At 40.3% G+C, this 23,956-nt stretch overlaps 1 protein-coding gene across 2 annotated transcripts; it reads right to left on the bottom strand.

Annotated features, from left to right (window-relative positions):
* Positions 1-1,225: 1,225 nt before the first annotated feature.
* GTF2B (general transcription factor IIB) lies at positions 1,226-23,296 on the bottom strand. 2 transcript variants are annotated; one of them, XM_082286892.1, is made up of 7 exons: positions 23,206-23,296; positions 20,677-20,783; positions 10,550-10,683; positions 4,421-4,567; positions 4,155-4,284; positions 3,290-3,571; positions 1,226-1,696 (listed from the first exon to the last, which is right to left on the bottom strand). In XM_082286892.1, the coding sequence occupies exons 1-7, from the start codon at positions 23,220-23,222 to the stop codon at positions 1,563-1,565; spliced, it is 951 nt and encodes a 316-aa protein (XP_082143018.1). In that variant the 5' UTR covers positions 23,223-23,296; the 3' UTR covers positions 1,226-1,562. The 2 variants fall into 2 exon arrangements, with proteins under 2 accessions (XP_082143018.1, XP_082143019.1); XM_082286893.1 differs by lacking the exon at positions 23,206-23,296 and adding an exon at positions 22,192-22,368.
* Between the last annotated feature and the right edge of the window lie 660 nt (positions 23,297-23,956).

The following is a 23,956-nucleotide window of genomic DNA, read 5'->3' as shown; positions in this document are numbered from 1 at the left end:
CACCTTTGCATTCCCAAGATGTAACAGAGCATTAAAGGTCAGGCCCATCCCATTCAACACATCCCACCTTTACCCACAGAGGAGGCAGGCAGAGTAGCTCAGACCAAGACCGGGACTACCCAGGTAACAGAAAATGTTGCAATAAAGTCAAAGGCAGTACCTCAGACACTGAATCCATGCCCTCCAAACTACTGGTCATACCCCTTCTAACACTGACACCAGAATATTTCTGCAACCAACAGCTCCTGTGGTGCAACAGGACTGTACAACCTTTGTTACTTGTTTGCATTAAAAAAATGTTCAGTTGTCATATTTCCAGTCTACTGGCAGAAGAGGATTACAGCTCAGCTAGCAAGAAAACAGTGAGGGCTACTGGCAATTACTGCTATTAGCACTGCACATAGCCTTCCCTCTGGATGGCTTAGGAACAGATGTGCAGCAAGCTGACCCCTCAGCTGTTCATTTGTATGGTTAAACTGAATTTGCACCTGTGATACAAAATGAACTCAGGAACCAGAAGACTCCCAGTTAAGCACATTTGTTGCTTTGTACATAAAGGGACACTGTCAGGAGGCAACCGGTATTCTAAGTTCTTAGTCTGGGCAGGGCTGAACAACTTTGGGCCTTCACTCAGCACCTGGCACACCATTTCAAACAGCAAGTGCTCACCGAGAACATAACCACAGGCCAGACTGGAGGGAGGGCTGGCAGGTCAGAAATTTAACAGAAACTTACCCTAGAAATACTTTCTATTTTTCTCTATACAGTACTAAGCATCATGAAGTTACCAGGAATTCAACTAAAGTGAGTCCTCATGCTTCTCTTTAACTGCTTTGTCATTATGTCAAATTCACAGAAGAAAAGCAGAGACATCAGTGAGAATCAGGGAGACTGTGCCAAGGATGGGATTAATCGTTTCATAACCAGTTTAGAAATATTCTGCAGCAGTTGTGCAAAACTTGGAACAGCTTTTCAGCAACTGTTTACATTCTGGGTGCAAGCACCTGCACTACAGCTCCCTACAACTACTAAACCACTCTAGAGATCAGAAATTGTCCAGAAAGTGAGCATTTAAGCAGCCTTGTGACCAAGCCCACAATCATGAAGCTCACTCCACCATTCCATGGACTGCGTTCCAGTTCTCAGCATGTACAACAGTACGTGCATGTCACATTGCAGTCATACCCACAAGATGGTGTTTTTGGAAAACAGTTTATTTGGGAATTACACAATATTTTAAATTCTCCAAAATACATCTTACTGGATCCCTACAAAAGAAATCTAAATAAGTACAACGATATGAAATTAAATTTGTTGCAACAGTTATTAAATATTTACTTCCACTAATATATACATACGAAATGCCACACAATGAGCTTCTTTACCCTTGGAATGTGTGCTGCCTTCCAGCAGTTATGTTCCATCTCCATATCCTCCAGTTCCACAACACGAAGACCCAATATTAACACTTTGTACATCCTTTATTATAGGCAAAAATAAAGAGTTTGTTTTTGTTGGTTTTTTTGGGGGAGGGGGTTAGCAGAAATTAACCCTCTGCAATCTCACAGCTGTGGTAGCTTGTCTACTGGGGTATCAAACTTGAAGTCTGCTGGGAAAAGATCAGGAGCTCGAGGATAGATCAGCCTGTATGACTGTCTAATCGTAACATCAGCCACACCAGCAATATCTCCAATTTCTACAACAAAAAGCAGAGAAGTGATTAGTTTTTATTTTTGCCATTTGAACTGAAGAAACCAGCAAGCATAACTTATCAAGAGGCACTAGACACTTGGCTTCATTTGCAACTCTCCCAAAAGCCTGCTAGAAATGGTTTTAACTGTGGTGATTAATATTTTGCATGTATAAGTCTGTCTTCTCATGTGCCACAGTTCAACTTAACCTATCAATCTTGGAATAACATCAATTTCAAATTGGCAGAGGGCTAAGAGTGCAGAAGTCATTAGAAACATCTACTGCAAGCTCTATATATGACCACCAATATTTTAACAAATCATCATCAACTTCTGGATCTTCATTTTTATGCTTTGATGAAATATAAGCAAAAGCAAACAAAAAACTGAGTCACAGACAAAAAGTGATACCTTCAATTAAAGATTAAATACATTAACCTTAAAATGCACCAAGAAATAAGGCAGACACACAGAGAACTGTCTAACAAGCCAAGGGAACACTTGTTTAAGATGCACAGAAACTTAAATTTATTCAAGATTTAGTCAAGTTAGGATTTAAACCTTGAACTGCATGAGAGCCTTCAGCGTTGTCTGAGAACACTGCAACAGTGTGAAGCCATGGTGTCCATGGCAGGCAGCTGTATTTTAACACTCACTCTTAAGAGATACAATCCCATAGCTCACAACGAGCAAGGATGAAGGCACTGAACTTCCTTGGCTCCAGATCATTCACAGGCCCAGGAAAGTGCCAATATGATGGATGCTCCAGGGACATAAGCAGTTACAAATGCAGAACAAAACACCAGAACCTGACAGATAAAAGCTATTCTTTATCCAAAAGGAACTCTCCACTCAGAAACTGCTACATTTTTAACATTTCTGATCTGAACTGGACAACTCAGTGGAGCACTCAGATCTATTTCTCACATCAAGTTCTATCCCCTGCAGTCTTAGCACACTTCTTTCTCCAGGCATTGCTACCCTGTAGGCCTCATTCCCTTGAGCTCCAGGGGCTGATCCATGCTGCCCTGAGGCTCAAGAGCCCTGAACTCCTTACTGGCTCCCCAGGAGCTACCCTACCACCAGGGAATCTGCTCCAGCTGATCCACAACAAACCCTGCAATGCCATATTTTCTGTCCTTACTACAGGCTCACAGTAAGTCAAGGACCATGTACTAATGCAGGTGATTTCCTGGCTGTAGGAATGATTGAAGATTCAATGTAGTCCCAAAGCCCAAGTGCTCCCTGTAACTGCCCCCAAGTTTGCATCTGAAGTATTTTAGAGCCACAGAATGGACATGTGCAAATATTAGCATGGGTGAACTTAAATTATTATGCTCATTTGAATGCACTGGTCCACTGCATTCAAGAAGCCAACTTCTAATACCAGAAGAAAATGAACTTGGTTTACACTGAGCATAGCCAACTACTCCACATTCATTTTGGGGACTGGGAGACCCTGGTTTGGTCTTTGCTGTATGCAGTTAGAATGGAACTTATCACTGTTTGCACAGACCTCATCCAAGTTTTACACTAACACTGAATTTTCTTTCAAGCAGGAAGCTTGCTTTTTTTTGACCAAAAAAGTCAAGTTTTACCTTTTTGTGTCCTTTTCTCTGAAGAAGCCTGTGATGCCATGTAAATTGCTGCAGCTGCTACAGAGATAGGGCTTCTTCCAGGAACCAAATCTAATTCCACAGCTTTACGGGCAATATGTGTTGCTGCCATTTGTACTTGTTTGGGAAGACCCAGATTAGAACAGAATCGTGACATGAAGTCTCCAGTTGTAATCAAATCCACACTGGTTTCCAGAGCTTTCAAAATAAGTTTAAAACACCGTCCTATTTCCTTCTTTGAAATCCTGGACACTGCACATATTTCTGAAGAAAGAGTATAAATTAAATTTTAGGCTTCACAGCATTCGCTCCCCCAAAATAATCAAACTTGATTCTCAATATATTAAGACCCACAAAGATGGCCAATGTCCTGAAGGCCACCATCACTAAATAAGCTCTGAATGTTTGTGAAACTTCAGTCAGTGCACATTTATCATAAGGAGCTAATTAATACAGCTCACTTAGTAAGGGAAATTTGGTACTCAATGCTAGAGAATTGCATCTCTGTCAGGGAAAAGTGGCACAAATTTACTGCAGAATTGCTGGTTCAAATTCAGTTAAGTTCAGTTACAACAGCACCCCCATCCATCCTCTAATCAAAGCAATGCCTTTTAAATTTCACCAACACTCAAAGTAACTTTCAAATGCTAAAACCCCCATGCCCAAGAGCCTACTACACAAATATAATGAATTCCCACAGACCCTTCTGCCCACCCCTGAAAGGAGAGCTACAGCTGAGAACAACCCATTTGACAAAGTCCAGGAATAAGAAAACCAACCTCCTACAGTGACAGTAACTAAACCTTTACTTCACAGCAAAATTGAATCTGTATCATTGAAAATGTACCTTTAAATGTTCTTGGAACCCCCTCTTGCCTACAGGCTATGTAGAGACAAGCAGAGGCAATAGCATCATTACTTCTCCCCTTCAGGCTCTTTTGCTCATACACTTGCTTGAATAAATTATTTGTTCGATCCTTCAACACAAGAAGACAAAATTTAATTAACTCTATGCCATTTAATTAGCAGCAATATCAAAAATTCATGTGCTCATTATATTATGCTAACTAAGTCAATGCCAGAACAGTTTAAGAAAGGGAGACATGAACTTACAACTATATTTCTAGGGAGGTTGATTCTGTCTGCCATGTTTGTAATTTCTTTAAAAGCATTCATCATCGCACGATCAGAGCTGCTCATAGTTCTGCGATTTTGGTACTTTGAATTCCCAAATTCATCAAAACTTGCTGCACCTGTGCCCTGAAAAGAAAAATTTGTATTGTCAATAACACACGCAACTTCCTGCTCACTTTAAGAGCAAACATCTTCCAGCTTTATACATTTTAATTCAAAGCAACAGTTCCAACAGTCTGCACAGAAACATCACTGAAAGCAACTCATTCAATTGAGCATTGTTCCACACAACAGGTTCTACACTTTGCACCAGTCTCAAATCGTGAATTGCTTTCCAAAGACCACAGATCACATGGGGCTTTTTCTTTCCTCATGTAACAATAGTTACAGAGTAAAAAAGAGTAAGGTAATATATAGCCAGTGTGCGCATCTCAATACTCCTGGCACCAATGCTGAGGTCCAAGATGATATTCTATGCAACTCTTGTGTGGCCTTTGGGCTGCATCTGTGGCAGACAAGTAAGCCAGAAAAACAATTTTATGGTCGGCTGGAGACCAGTTGTTACAATGATAACCACCAGAGTGAAGGCCTGGGCAAAGAGAACACCCAAACAAACAAACCAGTCAAACCAACAAACCAGTCAAACCATGCCTGTTAGAGGCTGCAAGCCTTAATCAGAAAATGGAAATATCTGTGTATTTTGACTTTATGGGAAAACCACAGGCCTCTTAAAAGAAAGGCTTGAGGCCTTCGGAGAATTAAGCGCCTCAAACTCAACCTGGCAACTTCAAAACAAGCTTCCAAGGTATACTTTTGTTTGTACCTTAAAAGTGATAATGCAGATTGCATACTTCTATTAAATATACAAATTTGCCCAGCCAAGAGGGTCTAAAATGTTTAAGGTTTTCAATTTGCCAGCAGTCCAAAACAAGTCTTTACCAAATTATGCCATGTCAGATTAGTGATAGCTGATGACAACAACACATCTTGTAAGTTCAGAACAGCAATGTCTGTAATTTACATTATCTATATGTATGTTTGCTGTCACAGTATGCAGGACCCCTTCAGCTCTTTCAAGTGGAAAACACTTCTTGACAATTCCATTATGTGTAGAAACCTGGATTTCCTGAATCTGCAACATTTATTCCTTGCTGGTACCTTCAAACAATTTACCTGGGCAGGGCATCCAACTTTCACTGCAGACAGATTTAGTCATTTAAACAAGCCACTGCAGACACCAACTACTGCACTGTCATCTTGCCAAAACCAGTAAACATAAAGCAGGTCTTGATCTGTGACTGACTGACAACCTGGCTAAGCACTTGCACACAGAGCTCTCAAACTGAATACTCAGCAATGTATTGAGATGTCCAGGCTGTACAAAGTGGGGTAAAAACAGAATGAAGAAAGGGTACAACACGCCCTGGCATCTCCTCCTTCTTCTGAGCTGCCCAGTTTCTTCTTTCCTGACCCATGTTCTTGGGACTGCCCTTCTATTTTAACACATCTCTCTGAGGTGCACTTCTGCATTTTATGCAGCTTCTCTGACTGACACTAATAACACTCGCTCTTGACCATTCACTTACACTGTTCCCCTTCCCATGCCCAAGGCCTCAATGACATCCCATTTCCATCAGTCCCAGTGGATCCCTCCCTGCTCACACACCTTGATTCTCTGTGGCAACCGAGGACTTCGGCACAGAACCCTCCCTCAAGTCTCCCTAGCTCCTTCAACAGATCTCTACAACAGATTCCAGAACCATTCTGGCTTTTTCCTACTACTTCAAACATCCTTTCACACAAAATAAGCACCCAGACATGATCCTGGCACCAACACAGCAGAGGTCTGCTCCAAAGAAAGTCCTACTTCCTTGGCTGGATGAACACCTCCAACTCTTCAAAGGTTCCCAGTATGACAAAAAGGTAAAAAAAGAACAAGAATAAAGCACAACAAACTTCAGGCCAAAAAGAGCAATGCTAGGCCTTCCATTCAAAAATAATGCCAGAACTTCCCTTGGCCCAAAGTATACAGAAGTCTCAGGTCAAAAGGCTCCTTGCTGGCCATCACTCACACCCCTGTTCCCTGCAGTGTGTTACATTTGTGTTTATCATGGCCTCCTACACCAGTGCTATGCTTAAATGCTTCCAGGAACTGCATGAGCTCAAACTCTTGTAGATGCCAGAAGAGTGAGCACAAACAACAGCAAGTCCCCAGTCCTTGTCTAGTCAGGCTTCATGTCAGAGACTACTACCAGGAAATACTGCTCTGTCCTGGAGCCAGCAAGTATTCCCGTTCACCACAGGGATTTTCCCTGGTCCACAGATTAAGGAGAACCAAAAACATAAAAAAAAACCCAAACCAAAACAAAAAAACCCACATCTATTAGGTGCTGTAGAGTAAAACTAGACAAAGATTTTACTGTGCTGATATGAGCACTCTTCAAGAGCCATGACCAATATACAACTCAACTATCAAAGGTGTGGAAAACACTCTTCCACCTCAACTACTTACATAAACCACAGAAATTCTCCCTGCATTTGTTATTTAAATGCACCACCTAACTTTCCTTCTGGAGCTTTCAACCAAGGGACAATGCTTTGTTGATTTCAGCCCTTGACAACCATGGTAGGAGTCCCTTCCCCTTCATGGAAAAAAACAGAAGCCACACAGTTTCAACTGAAATTAAATTGACTTTATGAATTGTGGATCAGTCTGATGGATCCTTTCTTCTTTTTGAATCATCAGCCCCTCGTATCTTCTCACTGCTTATCAATGTAGCACTTCCAGATTCAGGCCATGCAGTTTGACAGCAGCCAGCTTCCTGATCAACCAAGGATAGGAATTCTATGCCAAGAGAGTGCATTAAATCTTTCTTCAACCAATCTAAATTCTCTTGGAGTTGCAGTTACTACAGAAAGGAATCAATTAACTACCAAAGGTGACAAAAGATGTTTTCCACAAGATAGGAAACAAAACTTACGGTTTTCTTTCAGATTCATAGAAAAGAGTTCCCTATATCAAAGCAAAACTAAAAGCTGCTTGTTCCATTTTTTTTTAAATTTTATTTTATGTTAGAACTATCTGTAACATTCTGGCAATGAAGCCACAATTAACGTGAGACTTCACCATGCCTCCAATTGATCTGCATTGTAATCAGATCAACTGTAGCACACAGTATCTAATTTCAGAGTTACAGTTCTGTGCCAGTATCCTGAAGACCTGCCTGTGGAATTTAAACCACTTCCATCACAGCCAACTATGCTATTCACTCTCCTCTTCACAGGCAAATTAATCTTTGTTCCAATGCAGGCTGCTGCCTCAGACAGATGGGTTCCTTGAGCATTAAAACCAATTAGGAATTAATCCCTTTACACGGGCAGAGCAGCCTCTGCTGCTATCACATACAGACCACACACCCCCTTGCAGGAAGGGGCCCCAGATCAGCACCTCCTGCCTTCCCAAAGGAAAGAGGGACAAACCACTCTGTGAAGCAGAACTGACCCTGTTCCTCTACTGTTACAAGGCAATACTGTTGTAACTGGTTCAGACTCCACTTCCACCTACATTCCCACAGATCTCTAACATGATGTGCCATGAGAATTACCAGTGTCCTCTCTTTCAGATTTCCCACAACATGGGTTGTGTTTTAGGGTTTTTTCTAGTGGGGGTCTTTTTGGGAGGGTGGAACAGGTCAGCTGTAAAGATTTTATTATCAGCAGTCCTACCTCAAGCAGAAAGAAATAGCCCTGGTCCTGTCCCATATGAAAGGCTAAAGCTATCTCTGGCACACAAATACAGGGTCCACTCCAGGCCATACTAAGAGTAGTTGGTAACTGGGAAAATAATAACCTTACCTTGCTTCATTCTCTGGAATTCACAACAGTTGTTCTGTACCCTGTCAGATACTACTTACCCTTACATGCCTACACCAACCTCACCCTTGTTCAACCACTGTACATATCTAGGTCAATCCACATCCCAGCCTACTGCCAGCAGGGACTTCAGATGACTGCTTGAGAAATGTACTACTTCCTTGAGTTAGTTATTTTTGCTGCAAAATTCATGCCCTTTCTGCACTGACAGAAGATTTCTTCAGCATCTTCTGATAAAAGCCATTCTCCTCCTTGCAAATGACTGAAAAAAAAAAAGCAGCCCCAGATACAGAGTTCACATCAATGAACTGACATCCCAGAGCCCCTGCTTACCAGCAAGACAAACACAGGAACTCTTGTACAGAAACATCCTGGTTTGTCAAAGGGACTCTCAATTTCCCACAGAAAATAATGCACCTCTTCTGCAATTCCTCCCTGTGCACATAAAGTATCCACAGTTGGACTGACTACCCCCTCTACATTCCCCAACACAATCTGCAGTTCCAGTACTTTTACTCAGTTCTCCTCAGTTAAATCACGCCATACTAACAGCCCTGCATCTTGTCCTCATGGACTGGCACTCTGCTCCAGCACGTTTGGTCATGCCCCTTCTGGGATGCTCTGGTTCACTGCAAAACGGTTTCATTAGTTGAATGTCCACCTCCAAAAATTTTTAGTTTTCAGGGGCAAACAAACTTTTCATAAAGTTTCTTTGTGTCTTTAATTCTCTCACTAAGGCTGCCATCCCTCTTTATTCTAAATTAGAATCTGAACCTCCAAAGGGAAGAGGGTTAACAGCACAAGTCACTGATCACCTGGACACAAAAATCTGTCTTTAGCTAAAATATCTTTTGTCTTTTCCAACACGCAGATTCTAAAGGTGCTCAGGTCATTCTACTGACTGAATCAAACTGAGCTCTCAGAAACAAACCTCGTATTTACACAGCCCCAAAATGAGGAACAATGTGAACCTGGAGCAAACAGTCCATTTCTCCATCTGTCTATAAAGGTATAGATCTTTATCACAGTTGACCAAATCAGCGACAGAAGTCCAAGCCCTCTGAACTGCAATCTTTCTGATCCTATGCAGGTGGCATTAAAATTCCAGTGACTTCTACAGGACTGTTTCACAGAGCCACTTAGCAGTGCCAATGTTTTTAATGGAGCAGTGAAGAAATCTGTTTGCCTGAATGGACTCCCAAAGCCACCTAAAATCCTAAAATGTGATAGGCAGCAAGGCTTGGAGTTGTCCAAACACAACCATCTACTTGGACAATTCCTCAGAGAGAAGGTTTCTTTTTCACTAATGGTGAAACATTAGCTGCCCATCAGTATTCTATGAAGAAGTTGTCTACTTCTTTGCTTTGAAGAATTCTTGGACGAAAAGTATGTTGGACACTTCCCTACACAGAGCCATACATATTTAGGCACTTCATCCTAGCAACATCACTGGGACAAAAACTTGTGAGAAATCCTGGTGTGCATGTAACACACAAAGCAGCAAAACGTTTTTAATAGTTATTTATCAACAACTGCACCACTTTTCATGAAACATTCAGGAAATCCACAAAAAATTATTTGGATCTTGCAGTAAAAAATGAAGCAGAAAGTACAACAACTACAACTTACCTGGGTCACTACTTCATTAAAGAGAATGCATTTGTGTGACTACTCTTGCTTCCTCTCATGGGAAACAGCAAGATTATGATTGCACCACGAAATTTCAACCCAAATATAGATTGAATATTTTCCTCTGGGGCAATCACACCATGAAAGAATTCTACATTCAGTGCATTAACATCAGTTGGAAGAACGTGTACAACATGAGATCTCCAGGTCTCCAATATGAATCTGACACAGATTTTACTACAAAAAAACAGGCAGCACTAGGTATTGAGATCTCAAAATTAAGTATGCTATTTCAGAATCATCTCAAATACACTTGCTAAGTCAAAGTATACTTCTTTAAAAATTGAAACATCAGCTTTCCTATTTATAGCAACATATCAAAGGGCAGCAAGTAACCTCACAGTACTGCTTTTTTTTTTTTTTTTTTGCAAAGGTTAGCCCTTTCCTTCTAGTCACAGGAAAGGACCACTGCTGAAACATGCAAGTTCAGTTCAGGCAAAATCTCTTCATAAATACATATGCTGAATAGTTTCTCTATGGACATACAATCTGGTACTTGGCATAAAAACACTCAAACTTAGTAAAATTTTGTATTTCCAGTGTTACCTTGCCAATCATTGTACTCAAGTCACCATCACTGAGCAAAGGATTCTGAGTATCCCCAACTCGAGATGGGTCTTTGGTTGCTTTGTCATTGCTGAATGTTCTCCACTCTGATCCCACATCTATGACGCGGTCACCTGAGAACACAGAAAGCAACACAAAGTCTGCGTTAACACACCACTTTAAAATACTGTGTGAAACATTAAGTCAGACATCTGAGCTCTGCATTGTAAGAAGGCAGTCTGCTGGCATTCCCAAACACAACAGTAACTGGCAGGACAATGAACCAGAACATTCAGGACCTACAAGTTAAAGCAGGGGAAAAAAAATGCAACTAGAGCTGCACAGAAGGCATAAAAAACTAAAGAAATGCATCCAGAACACAGGAACTGTAATCTTTATGGATTACAGTTATCCATAAAGAGTATCATGGCATTTCCAATACACAAAAGGAACCAAAACCTCAATTTCAAGCTGAAGTCAGGACTGCCTATGGATTGTTCTCCATGAGTCAGGTGTAACTTAACAAGTTCTGTCACATTTGCCATGTGTTCATAGTGCACATGTAAATTATCTATCATGCACAAGCCCATTAAGCTATAGTAAATTACTTCTGTTGCATCATTTCCAGGTCCTTTGTACTCTCAATTTTGTAGCTTCTAACCCACCACTGACATTTTGCAGATCAATTTTTGTTTCTGAAGGCAGATCTGACCCTGCCCAATTCCAAGATGCTTGACAGTATCAAGATAAAATATATATACTCAACTACTTCTTACACACAATCAACCCTGCTATACCTGGAAGAGTTTCAGTACAGATTCAGAATAAACAGGAAAAGCACCACATTCTTTGAATGAAACAACTTTCCTTGCTGTCCTCTGTTAATCTCACATTCACCTAAATCTTTCCTACAGCAACTTATCAGTTTGAGAAATAATTCTCACCAACATTCTGATGCAGGCAAAAGCCCTACAGTAAACACAACAATAGACATTTAGGTGGGTAAAAAAGAAACACAAAAGAAAACACATAAACCCCAGCCCCAAAGCCACTGCTGGCAGCACAGTTCACTGTATTCACAGATCTGATAAAAGCTGTATCTCAAAGGTGTTGCCTCCAGAGCAATACTACAGAATTTTTAAGAATACAGGTACAGAAGAACACTTTTCTTAGTGTTCTGCAGTAAAGCAGAATACAGCTTTGTAGGATGTCAGAAGAAACTTCAGAATAATTGGCACCCTTCTTTGCTAAACCGAAGGAAAAATTCACCACCTTTATCAGTGTTTAAGTGTGTTGTGAAAGAAGTGTCTGCAAAAACAAGTAGCATTGACTGCCTAATTTCCATTATGGAAGTTTTAGAATGAAACCACAGAGGCTGATTTAACCTGGTGAAAACAAACAAGATAGAAAAAAGCACTCTGCAAGCAATGGTAATACAAGATCCGAAGCTGGAGAAAATGCAGAAGCTGTGGATAGAGTGGTGCAACTGCAGAATTACCCGGGGTATATAAGCGGAATCTATTCTGACAGAGTAACTCAATTTTTAACATAAAATTATGCAAGGAGAATGCCTGAAATTGAAAGCTGTGAATGAACCAAAAGAAATTGCTACAACAAAAAATAATAACTTTAAGTTAAAGGTATTCTCATCAGTATCTGTCAGACATGCTCATAGCTATGGCTCCACCTTTTTTTACTGGTCTAATAAAAGCCACAAGGGAGAAGAAAAATAACAACTATTAAAAGCTACAGGGTTAAGGACAGAACGGATCTGTGCCGCCTTTTACTCTTTCTGCTATAAAGGTCAACCCCCACACCCTTGGCAAGCTTAAATTTGCAGACAGTGTGCTCCTCTGGCTCCTGGACTCTCTGTAAATATTTGATTCAGTAATGCTCCTTCTATGGCCTAGCAGTAACTTTACTTTTAGACAAACCCCCAATACTGTTTACAGCATCTAAAAAAAGCAAAATGTACTTAAAATTCTGGCATGGTATAAATAGAACACTGAGTACAGAGCAATGATGTAATATTTTTCCACACAAGTGGGAATGACCTAAATGACTCACTCAGGGATCTGCCTCTTGTAAGTTATGAACCATTCCTGATCTAACAAAAAAGTTCTATATCACTGCCTGCTTTGGCAAACACTTTACAAACAGAAGATTGAGACTACTATTTCTGAGTAAGAAAAGATTAAGTAGAACAAATCACTGAATATAAAGCATTTGTGTAGTTAAGATGCAGTATGCAAATACCTTCATTTTGCCAAGAAATCTGCTACCGCAAGAAAGAAGTTTTTCTGTATACTGTCAGTGTCATTGAAAATACACGGAGGTCCTAGGCAGCACATTCCATCTTTCAAAAGGCTTTTATAAAAGTGTGACACAAGCTAGAAGTATTAATGAAAATGGAACAAATAAGCCCAAAGGCTTCCATAGATGGAAAATATATTCAGATACAAGCACAATGGGTTGGATTACCGTGTTCAACAAGAAACAAAAACAAAACACAAAATGTGGCATTTATTATCTTTAATTCTTCAAAATACAAAAAACCACTTTGGAACTGTGATATTAGTACAGATGCAATTAAGCCCCACCCTAAGTGGTCAAAGCAAAAAACTTCAAAGCACTAAACTTAGTCTTACGTGAGAGTATAAAAGCTCCCAATAAGTACACTATAAAGTTGTCTCTCTCACATTATTGTATTGTTTTGGACAACTCTATAAAACTGCAATAAGGATTGGAGTGGTCACATACTCCCTTCACTACTTCCTTTTGATGCAGTCCTTTTGAACAAAACAGCTTTACTAGATATAGTTACATTAGACACTCCTTTATTTAATTTTCCTCAAACAGATGAGTTCATCTTCTCAGCTTCCTCCTCCAAGTACATACAAAAACAACAGTTTACAGGACCAAATCCTTGCGAAATGCATCTCCAGGCTGACATACTAAAGCATCTTTCTGAACAGATGAATTTTTCTCCATTGCTCCATTTCTTTTCATAAACTACTCTTCCAGTATTCAGTTTCTCTTTAAAATACAGTCTAACAGACTAACACACAGGCTCCAGTGCAAACACGGACTGCCAACTTCCCTGACTCAGGTTACCCATCGTCTGAAAAGCTCATTTAGTAAAATGGAGAAGTGCTACTCAGAACGGAAAACCTCAGGCCAAGGTTACTTTTCTTCACAACTGACAAATGCAAAGAGCATGTGCTACAGAAATGCAAAAGCAAACTCAGGTCAGACTGAAAAATAAAAATAGAATTTTCAGCAGTTTTCAAAAATTAGCTTGAAATATCTATACATCAAAATTTACGTAGGTTTACTCCTCACCTAAAAATGAAGTCATTTCTGAGAGGAAAATATTTTCAATCAACAAGTCCTGAATTTTCAGTTACACATTTACAGAGAATACCAGCTATTTTAACATTGCACTCTACTTGCAATAACTCATAAAACATATGTATTTTCTTCTCCTTCTGCGTTCTGCATTATCTGTTATAAGAAGACAATATAGCTTAAAATTTAAGATGTCTAACCAAAACAAGAAATATTCATGAGCATATCTAGTCTTGAAACAGTTCTGAGAAGGTACATTCATAAGCTCTTTTCAGAGGAGCTCTAATGTTAGCTGTACATTGCATTAAGTTCTGTGTATTATTAACTAATATTTTAATTTTAACATAAATACAGTATTAAAAGTTTGTTAGTAGAGAATGTATCATTCTTACAGTTAGTTAAGGAATCTGCTGCCATCTAGTGAGCACATATATCATACTTTTAATTAAAAGCATTTTACAATGCCAAATTTAAATATATATATATATTAGGATTACCCTAAGTTTCAGTCAGCCCCTTATTAAGCAGGGTAATCAGGTGTTGCAACAAACTACAGTGAAAAAACTAAAGGAGCAGATTACAAGGTGGGGAGAATCATGAAGACATGAAACTGCACAGAGCCAGGCTGAACAGTCTGAGGTTAAGTTTCAGCTCTCAGCCTCTCCTAACTCCCAAATCACTTTTGCAACCTTCTGCTGGACTTGCTCCAGCAAGTCTCTCTCTTCCTAGTACAGACAAGGACAGAGTCAGACACAGTACTCCAGGTATCGACTCCACATTCTATTTATTAGCTTACGGACTGCCCCATACTTGAGTAGCACTCAACCTTTTTTTCTACTTTGCAGCTTTAGAACTTCTATTAAGGACTAAATGTATAAAATGTTACCAAAAAATAAACTCATGAGGAGGGAAAAAAATGAACACACAATTTTACAGTCCCAGCTTTTTCTACAAAATTTCCAGCCTTTTATAAGACAGTAGTATTCTTTGTAAAAGTTATCTTGTTTTCAATGAATTGTCAACACCACAAATACATCATCACAACCAGCAACACCAGTCTATTCACAACACAATTAAAATAACTAAAGCAGGCTTTCAGATACTAAACAAACACAAAAACCCCACAAGCAAACAAAACAAAAAAGCCACAGATGATTTTTGCTAGTTGCCAGACATCAACAGCATCGCACCAGTACCCAAAGGCAACTATGGATTGAAAAAGACAGTACAGAACCGCAGGCAAATGACTGCTACAAGAACAAAGGCTCAGCAGCTCCTGCATATCAAAATGATGACAAATCTAAAAGGACTTACAGGCTTCCTAAGCCATCAGCTTCCACAATAATTTTGGAGGAAGCAAATGAGAGTAGAAATGTTAAATGATCAGGTGGACAAGTCTGGTCAGCTGAAGTTACACCTCTCCAGGACTTGAGGCCTTTCAAAGATTAACAGCTCAAGTACTAGTGAAGGATGCTCCAAACTAAAGAATCTCAATTTAAAATGTTGTGTCTGATCTACCCTACATCACAAAATTAGAGACTCTTTTTCCATCAGAGGAGTTCAGATTGTTTCTAGTCCTTATTTGCCTAAATCACTTTGTCAGCTGGGTAAGGAAGCAAGTAAAGAACCATTCCCTAAATAGGATGATTTAAAATGTTACTGTTACTCTAGTAGAAAAACCTAGCTCTTCACCTAATGGAACTGTTAGTGGCTCTCAAACCCCTCTGGTTGCCAGCCAAGAATCCACCAACTAGAAAGCCCCCTCCACCCTCCAGGAAATTTCATGCTAAGAGCAGTGCTTATTTCAAAGCCTGACAAAGGATGCTAACTTTTAACATGTAAACTCTGTTTCCACTCTTACAAGCATTACTGCTGAACACCTAGAAGTATCACCCTTGCCTTTAAAGCTGAAAAGGGTTAGAATTAAAACAGACTATTTGAAATGCTGGCTGAGAAAAGGCAAGTAGGTTATTTTCTTCATATTATAAATTGCCTGTATTAAGTATCCATGAATGCTCATGCAAGAGCAAACTATTCAGAATGTCTTTAAGCATCAGTATCCTCTATAATTAGCTTTCCCCTGAATGCGAAGTCTTTTTGCAAGACCAACTTAGTAGTTTGGACACCAAGCATGTAAAAGCTGCTAATACACATTTGTATCTAAAGACTTTTGCCTACTATTTTAAGCAATACTTTGAATTAAGAATTCATATTGTAATTTTAAAGATTGACAATACTTGCAGAAAAGAGTAAACCTGAACATGACCCCAAGTACTAAAAGATTTTTCCCTGTGGATGTAACTGCCCTCTACTGGATCCAAGTCAGAAGTACTTAAGCACCTTCCCCACTTACAGGATACTACAAACAGCTGAAAAAAATGGTTTCTTTGGTTTTCAGAAAAAACAAGCAGCTATACAGAAGCAAGCAATCTTACCCCTAATGACAGACATCCTGAGTAATGAACTGGCCAGTTGGGAGGCAACTGTGAAACCCCCTCCTACTTGTTTATTGAGAAGAAAATATCTGCAGTATAGTCAAATCTTACCTATTCTTCATGGACCATACTTGAACTTACAATGTAACATTTCAATCTCAAACTTTTCAGAAGTATCAGCCAAACAACTACGCAGACAGAATTTTGCAACAGCCTTACCCCTGACCACAGGCTATTGAATATTTTTCCCTAAATTTCTTCAACTGAACTCTCAGGTATACATAGAACATGGCATAAGTATCTGAATATTGGTCATAATCTGATTCAAAGCTTTAACAAGTTGATACATGTCCAAGGATCCTCATCAGCTGGAGACAGACTTCTGCTTTTTTATCAAAGCCTACCCAAAATAAGATCCATACAAGAGCACTGTTCCCCTCTCAGCCACACCTGTCTACCAAAGCAGAGTGCTAAGTTAGAGAAAACCACTTACTACATACTGAAAATAAATTCCTCGCTGCTTAACTCTGGCACACTAAGACAACATTTAATGAAGCTATATAGAAATTTAAGGAATGTCTTAGAAAGGTATTCCTAATACCTGAGATACTACACAGCAGTACATGCCACTGGACTGGTTCTTATCCTCCTCTGAAATTCACATCACCACCTTGCTACAACAAGAAAATTCAGTTCTTTGTCTTCCACTTTCACTCTGCTTTCTTCAGCCCCTTCTGGCACATCAGCTGATTCCCAGCCTTTTTTACTGCCTACAAGGTAGTAAACAAAATATTTACCTGTCAAGAAAGAGGATTTACTAGCCTTCTGTTCTTGAAGAACATGCTGTTCCCCCCACCAAGTCTGTCTGGAGAATGAGATATGGTGAACATTTTAAATTAACACAGTACTAAGTACTTCTCCAAGTCCTAAGAACTCTGCCCATGAACTCCCCCACCAGCCCAAGAACCCTACTGTAGCACATAGCTTAGAATGAATGGAGAAAGGTAGGGATAATAAAATACAATTCTTGTGATAGCAAATAAACCTGGACAGAGTTGTAAAGTCTCAAATGCAGGTCAATCCAGGCTAATATCAAAATTCCATGGATAATTGTAATTTAGGTCTCCAAGTGCCTTTCATGCAAAAAGCAATTAGCAAAGGGAAAAGTTAACAAGTTGGAAATAATTACCATGAAAAGACAGAACACAAGCTAATCCACAAAAGGTAATAGTGAAAAGGTAGGTGAGAGTTTATACGAGACTGAAGCAGTATTTTGAAACAATAATACACTCAACACCAGTCTCAGTCATACTGACATTACAAGACAATACTGCACAGCAAAACACCAGTTTGTTCAGAACATGTGGAAAACACTGTGCAAAAAACCCCAGCGTACTAGATTTAACTTAAATTTCAATCTTACTGAGACTAAGAATAAAACCTACAAGTAGAAAACAACTCTGATTAAAAATCTCTCAAAAAATCCCTTTAAAACACAGTACTCACAACATACAGCTCTGCCTAAAATAAGGAATTCACTTGATAAAGAGATCAGCTCCCCCTTCTCCTAGCCTCCTGCTCCCCCAAAATTTTCTATTGCTTTATCCTTTCAACTGCAGACCTGATAAATACAAGATCATTTATTATAATAGCAATACTGATTTAATCTCCTATTCCCTGAAAATTGATTACAAACCTGAAAACTATCTATTCACCAGCTATTTTATCCTACAACACAGTTCTACAGATAATAAATTTACACTTTTTCCATAAATATGCAACTTCAGTACTTTACCATAGCAAGCAAGAAAAACATCAAATGCAAATACACTTAGTTAACTCAAAGACTATTAGCTCTGTCTACAGCTAAACTGCACACACACACCAAAAAAAAAAAAAAAAAAAAAAAAATCAGTGAAGTCACACCAGTATGTACATTACAGTAGTAAAGCAAGAGCACAAATTCAGCATTTACCATTCTGTCCCACATACACCAGCAGTGCTCTGCAGACACTAAAATCATAATATTTTGAAAGAAACCTGTAGCACTTCTTTGGCCACACAGTATATTGATTTTTGGGTGGGGGGCTTAACTGTTCTAAATGATCCCCTTCACTAAATAAGATCTCAGTAACTTTTAGTCCACCCCAAAATATATTTTCAGCGGGTTCTGCTCACTTGTGATCATGACGCATGCAAGCCTTGAAACAAAACTTTTCTATGTAAAAAAAAGAAATGAAACTGTTACTCTCCTAAGGGGAACATGTATCATCGAATCTGCAACAAATACAGAAAAGCTGCATTTGGAACACATCAAAACTAAATTTTGTATTCACTCCTTTAAAACATCACTACTTCATAAGCATCTCCAGAAAACAGGCATCAAGAACTGGATCTGGTTTACACCTCCTCTAAATTTCTTATCAGATCAGGTGAGAAAATATTGAGTGCTCACACTTCTCTTTGGTCATGTGCTCTTCAATTATTCATCTTGATCCTATTTAACTGGTTTTCCAAATTACCTGCTGGATAACCTAGCTAAGGAATTGGATGCATACAGGTAAGCTAAATAGCTGAAGGAATGTAACACAGAATGAGAACAATCAGCACAACGCTGTTAAAGCGTTTTGGTGACAAATCTACAAGAAATGCTAACTTAAAAAACATATTTTATTCTACCAGTAATGTTGGCTGCAAACTGCACTAAGACAATTACAAACACATTAAAAACTCAATTCAGCAACAGTTTCTATTAATATTCTAATGATCCTGCTCATTGAAAGTGCTAACAATTTGAACTAAAAAAATCACCAATGCTATTAATTCAGAAAAGCCAGAGGGATAAAACTCTTCAGGCAAGAGTACCTTGTAACAGAAAGTACATGAAGCGAGACTTCTGACAAATTCCAAGCTCCTAAAAATTACATTTATGAAGAAAAAGCTTTTCCTCTTCTCCTAATACCAGAACTATCTTAAAAGTTATGAACTGATCAAAATGGGCTTTTCTAAACTTTTGCTCAACTTCTATGACAACCCCACAAAGAGCTGAACATGCACCAAACTATTTTTAAGCCGTAACTTAGAAACTTACTATCATATTTCAGTAGGAAACACTGCTGTGGATATTTGAATTTTTAACCAGCAAGTTTATTCTGATTCACTGACCTTTATCAAAATTTATGCAATCTAAACCAGCCCTTCTTTTAACAAAGCAGATTTAACCCTTTAGGTTTTAAATGGTTTCATAATTTTAAAGGAAACTGGTACTCAAGTTTAACATTTACTTTGACAAGTTATTTTATTTTAGTTGCTTGGCTAAATTAGTACTACCTTTGCCACAAATTCCTTAACTTTCAGCTTTTTGTGAAAAATTTTAAGTTTAGCAAGGCAAAACAAAACCACCACAGTCTAGGAGAGAGGGATATAAACAATTTGAAACATTTAGCACCACTGGATGAATCACCCAAACATGCACCCTCAAGGAGGGTTTTTTTCTCATAATGGCATGCCTAACAAAAAATTAACAGAAATCAATGAAGTTTAAAGAATTATCATAATCCAAGTGTGGAAAGGTTCCCATGATAAAAGGAATAAAGACAATAAGGTGCACATAAGATGCTCATCCTAGAAAAGATACATAAAAATGTATATGCAGCAGGTTTTATGACAACTTCCTCTCTCTCATTCAAACAAAAAACAATGCCTAAAAGGCCCTTCATGTTAAATATTCCATTACACTTAGAAATACAGTTTAGTCCGTAGAACTGCTGCTACACAAACCAAGTAAAAGAGCTCCACAGAATTCCAGTCTCAAAAGCCTTGGGAGAGGTAATTAACAAACACAGGTGCTGGCAACCATATAAATCTAAATCCTTCAGGGCAGAAGATAACCTCTAGCTAATGGGAAACAGAGGTTGGTTGGGGTTTGGTTTTGTGTTGTGATTTTTTTTTTCTTGTAAGCAAGTTATTTCACAGAGCACTTTTATAACATTTCTTATACTTTCCTAAATGAAAGACGAGTCATGATTAAAGACAGAATACTGGACAACACGATTACTCTAATTCATATTACAGCATATTTTAAATTCTCAGTCTTTAAAGAGAGTTTGATTCTTTTCATAGTGCAAGAAGTTACCAGAAAACAGGCTATTCAAAACAGTAAGCTTTTAGCCAACGGACCATCACAAAAAAACCCCTAAACACTACACCCCCCTCCAAAAAAACTCACAAAACCAAACAAACACCACCAAATCTACCACCCACACTTGGGCATCAAGGGAGAGCAAACCTACACACAACATTTGGGTTATACAGCAATTTATAAAAATATGAATAACTACTTACCTACTACAAGCCCACACTCAGAACAAATCATATCACCAGCTCTGTAATCCTCCACTAAAATGGAATCTGGATGATTTGGGCAAGTCACTCTTGGCAGTACATCCAAACTAAGAAACAAATGAGAAGTATCAATCATTATTAAAAAAGCAGGCTGCATATCAAAAGCAAAAGAGTTCCTTGCTGATAAGAATGCTTTAATAATACAGTATTTAATGACTTAAATTATAGAATATTAACGTAATTACCTGAGCTGCACTTTTAATTTAAATGCTGTAACACTACATTTGACAATCAAGACTTCACATCACCTTAAATTCCAATTTTATTGTAATGTATCCTATACCAAAACCACTTCAACTCAAAACATCAAGAATCTATGTAACAGACTTGATTAAACGTAGCATAATTCACAAACTACTGCTAAATGAAGTCTCCCAAGAAGTCAGTGGTGATTTCTTCATTCCAAATGAGCATTTTCACTCCTTCTGATCAGAACAGTATTATTTACCAAGTGCTTAACTCTGGAAGTAGTGCACATACAACATGTATGTTTAGAAAACTCTCAGCTCAAACACTGGTTTATTTTCAACTATTTGAAGAATAAATCCCATTTTTAATTAAGCAATTCATTAACTGTGAGACCTTAACAAAAAATAATCAGCTCATAAGGCAATTATATGACAACAAGTTCTGATAACAGGGATCTGTCTCTTTCACACCCATGGATCTTCAACAATTACAACTTCCCATAAAGCATTAGCATTACTTACTACAACAACTTTTAGTTACTGACCAAGGTAACAAAAAATTGTTTCTAACCAAATGTTTTAAAAGTAAATACCTCATACTAGCAACTGTTCAGTAATTCTACTAAGACCAATTATTTCAGAAATGGAGTAACATGTGTTTACAACTGGGATCCGTGTATTCCACAAAGCCATTCCGCTCAAGCTAAAAAGCACAGAGTACAGGAGTTGATCACAAAAAATTTATCAGAGCTTCTCACTAACCCCCATCTGATTAAACCAAAAAACAACTTGCAATCCTTTTAACTGTAAAAAATTTCCAAGTAAAATTATTCTGAATTCCCCCATTTTCCACTATTATTTCAACCTAATCTATACATTCCATCTTAAGTTTTTAGATATTTCTGATGAGTCTAAATACAAACAACCCAAACACTTTAATCCACTGTTCACAAAAAATATCTACAACTTGAAACCAAAACTGAAAATCAACATCACTATTCATATTAAAACCTCCAGAAAGCACATGTCAACACAAGATCTTCAGATGTAAATTATATTCCAAATACTACCTTAAAGCTCTTTAAACTACTTTCCTTCTCTCTATTCCCAGCCAGTAGTTTCATATGACAACACTGTTGACAAAGCATTCACAATCACCTGACATTTGGCATTACACAAAAGGCTAGTGACACACTAAGCAAAAGAAAAAAAAAAAAAAATCCAGACACCTCAAAGAATACCAGTGGTGTTTTGTTTCAGACTTTACCTTCATAAAACATTGCAAATATTTGTCTTCCCATCCCAATTTTACCTCGGTTTATCTAGATATATATACCGTACTCCTTGCAATGGGTTCAATTTACTAAGCCACCTACACCGAAGGAAAATGCATGGCACGTGTGTAAAGGCCCATCTCAGCAAATAACTCCCGAGTTGCAGCAAGACTACTAGGAAGCACTTCCTAGATCCTAGGACAGGTTTAGCAGGAGTTAAGAGTCACTCCAGTCGACTTCGTGGGCCTTTCTTCATTCCTGACTAGAAAGAAAAACTCGATACGTCTCCAGGAGAAAAGAATTCACAGCCCGAAACTGGTCACGAACTGGTGCCGGTACGGATTTAGGGCGGGAGCCTAAAAGCAGTTTCCAAGGCCCGATAAGGCGGAGCCAGGCCGGGGAGCTGCACCTCGGCTCGAGGCGGTGCAGAGCAGGAGGAACCCGGGGGGCCGCGCCAGGCGGTGCCGGCCCGAGGGACACGGTGGGACGAGCTCGGTACCGCCCCAGGCCCAGGCCGGAGCCGCGCTCGGGGAAAGAACCGGGCCGGGTCACCGTTCGCACCGCACTGTCGCTAACGAGGAGCCCCGCATTCAGGTCATAAATGCCCCAAAAACCTCGGCGTCCCCTCAGAGCGCTGCCCAGCAAAAGCAGCACGAAGACGCAAAGACGGCGAGCTCGGCCCCTTAGAGGCAGCTCAGCCGGGGGCCTCCCAGCACAGCCCAAACAGGCACGGACTCCCCAAAGTCCGGCTTCCCGCCGCCCCAGGAGCGGCGCACGGAGCGGCCCCGACAGACCGGACACCAGAGAGGAGCCGGTGCGCCGGGCACCGCGAGAGCCGCGCTAAACCGGCAGCACCGGGGCCAGGAAAGAGCGCCGATGGCGGCCGGTCCGTCCCCGGCCGGCAGTGGGGGCAACGCGGCCATTTTCTGCCTGTGCCGCGGACGGGAGCGATGTGGGAGCCGCTCCCGCTCCTCCCTTGGTCCCCTGCGCCCGGGCCACCCCCGTACCGGCTGGTGGACGCCATCTCGGCGACGCTGCAGCAGTGCCGGAGCCAGCGGGGCGGCGCGGCCCGGGTTATTAAATGCCGAGAGGGGGCGGGCGGCGCCGCGAGCGCTCCTACGGGTGCCGCGAAGGGGCGGGAGCAGGGGTGGGCGCACGGCGGCGTTGTGCGGCTGCGGGCCCGAGCCGAGGCCCTGTCCCGGCGGGCAGCGCCAGCTGCGGCACATCGGCTGGAACCATCGGCCCAGGCAGCAGCCCACAGACCCCCTGCACAAAGCCCACCGTGCCGTCCCCGGGCCGTGACTCCGGTTCAGCTGCTCTTGTGCACACTCCAGCAGTTTCCTGAATTCCCACAGAAAACAAGTGTAAGCAAAACTGTCCTAAGCTTGCACAAACGTATATGGGGTACAACATGTCCTTGGCTCTGAAACTAAGCAGAGACCAATTCCCTGAAAGCGGAAGGGAAAAAAAAGTTTAGTTCCTGCTTGCTGCCATCGCCTGCTACAGCTGTTGTGGTTTGGCACAGGGCTGGCGGAATGACGAGAAAGACGCGGCGCTTCTCTGGGCGGCCCCGCAGGTGTCGGGCGGCTGTGTCTCAGGGAAGGCCGTGCAAGCAGGCCCTGCCCAAACGCTCGGGCTGACTCAAGCAGACGCCAAGCCCGCTGGTTTGTGCGGGCTTTCCTTGTTACCCCGCACACACCTGCACGGTGTGAGCAGCTCCCCTTCTGTCTCTCCCACTCGCATCCACCTTAGCAGCAA

Source organism: Coloeus monedula, assembly GCF_965178545.1.
Source record: "Coloeus monedula genome assembly, chromosome: 9".
Classification (NCBI taxonomy): Eukaryota; Metazoa; Chordata; class Aves; order Passeriformes; family Corvidae; genus Coloeus; species Coloeus monedula.
This window is presented reverse-complemented; position numbering and strand designations above follow the sequence as displayed.

Bases quoted from the DNA above. Each gene is read 5' to 3' on its own strand.
- GTF2B (XM_082286892.1), bottom strand. The intron at 10,684-20,676 runs GTAAGTAGTTAT...CTGTGTTCTCAG, and splicing joins TGAGTGTGGGCTTGTAGTAG to GTGACCGCGTCATAGATGTG. The intron at 4,285-4,420 runs GTAAGTTCATGT...CTTGTGTTGAAG, and splicing joins ACCTCCCTAGAAATATAGTT to GATCGAACAAATAATTTATT.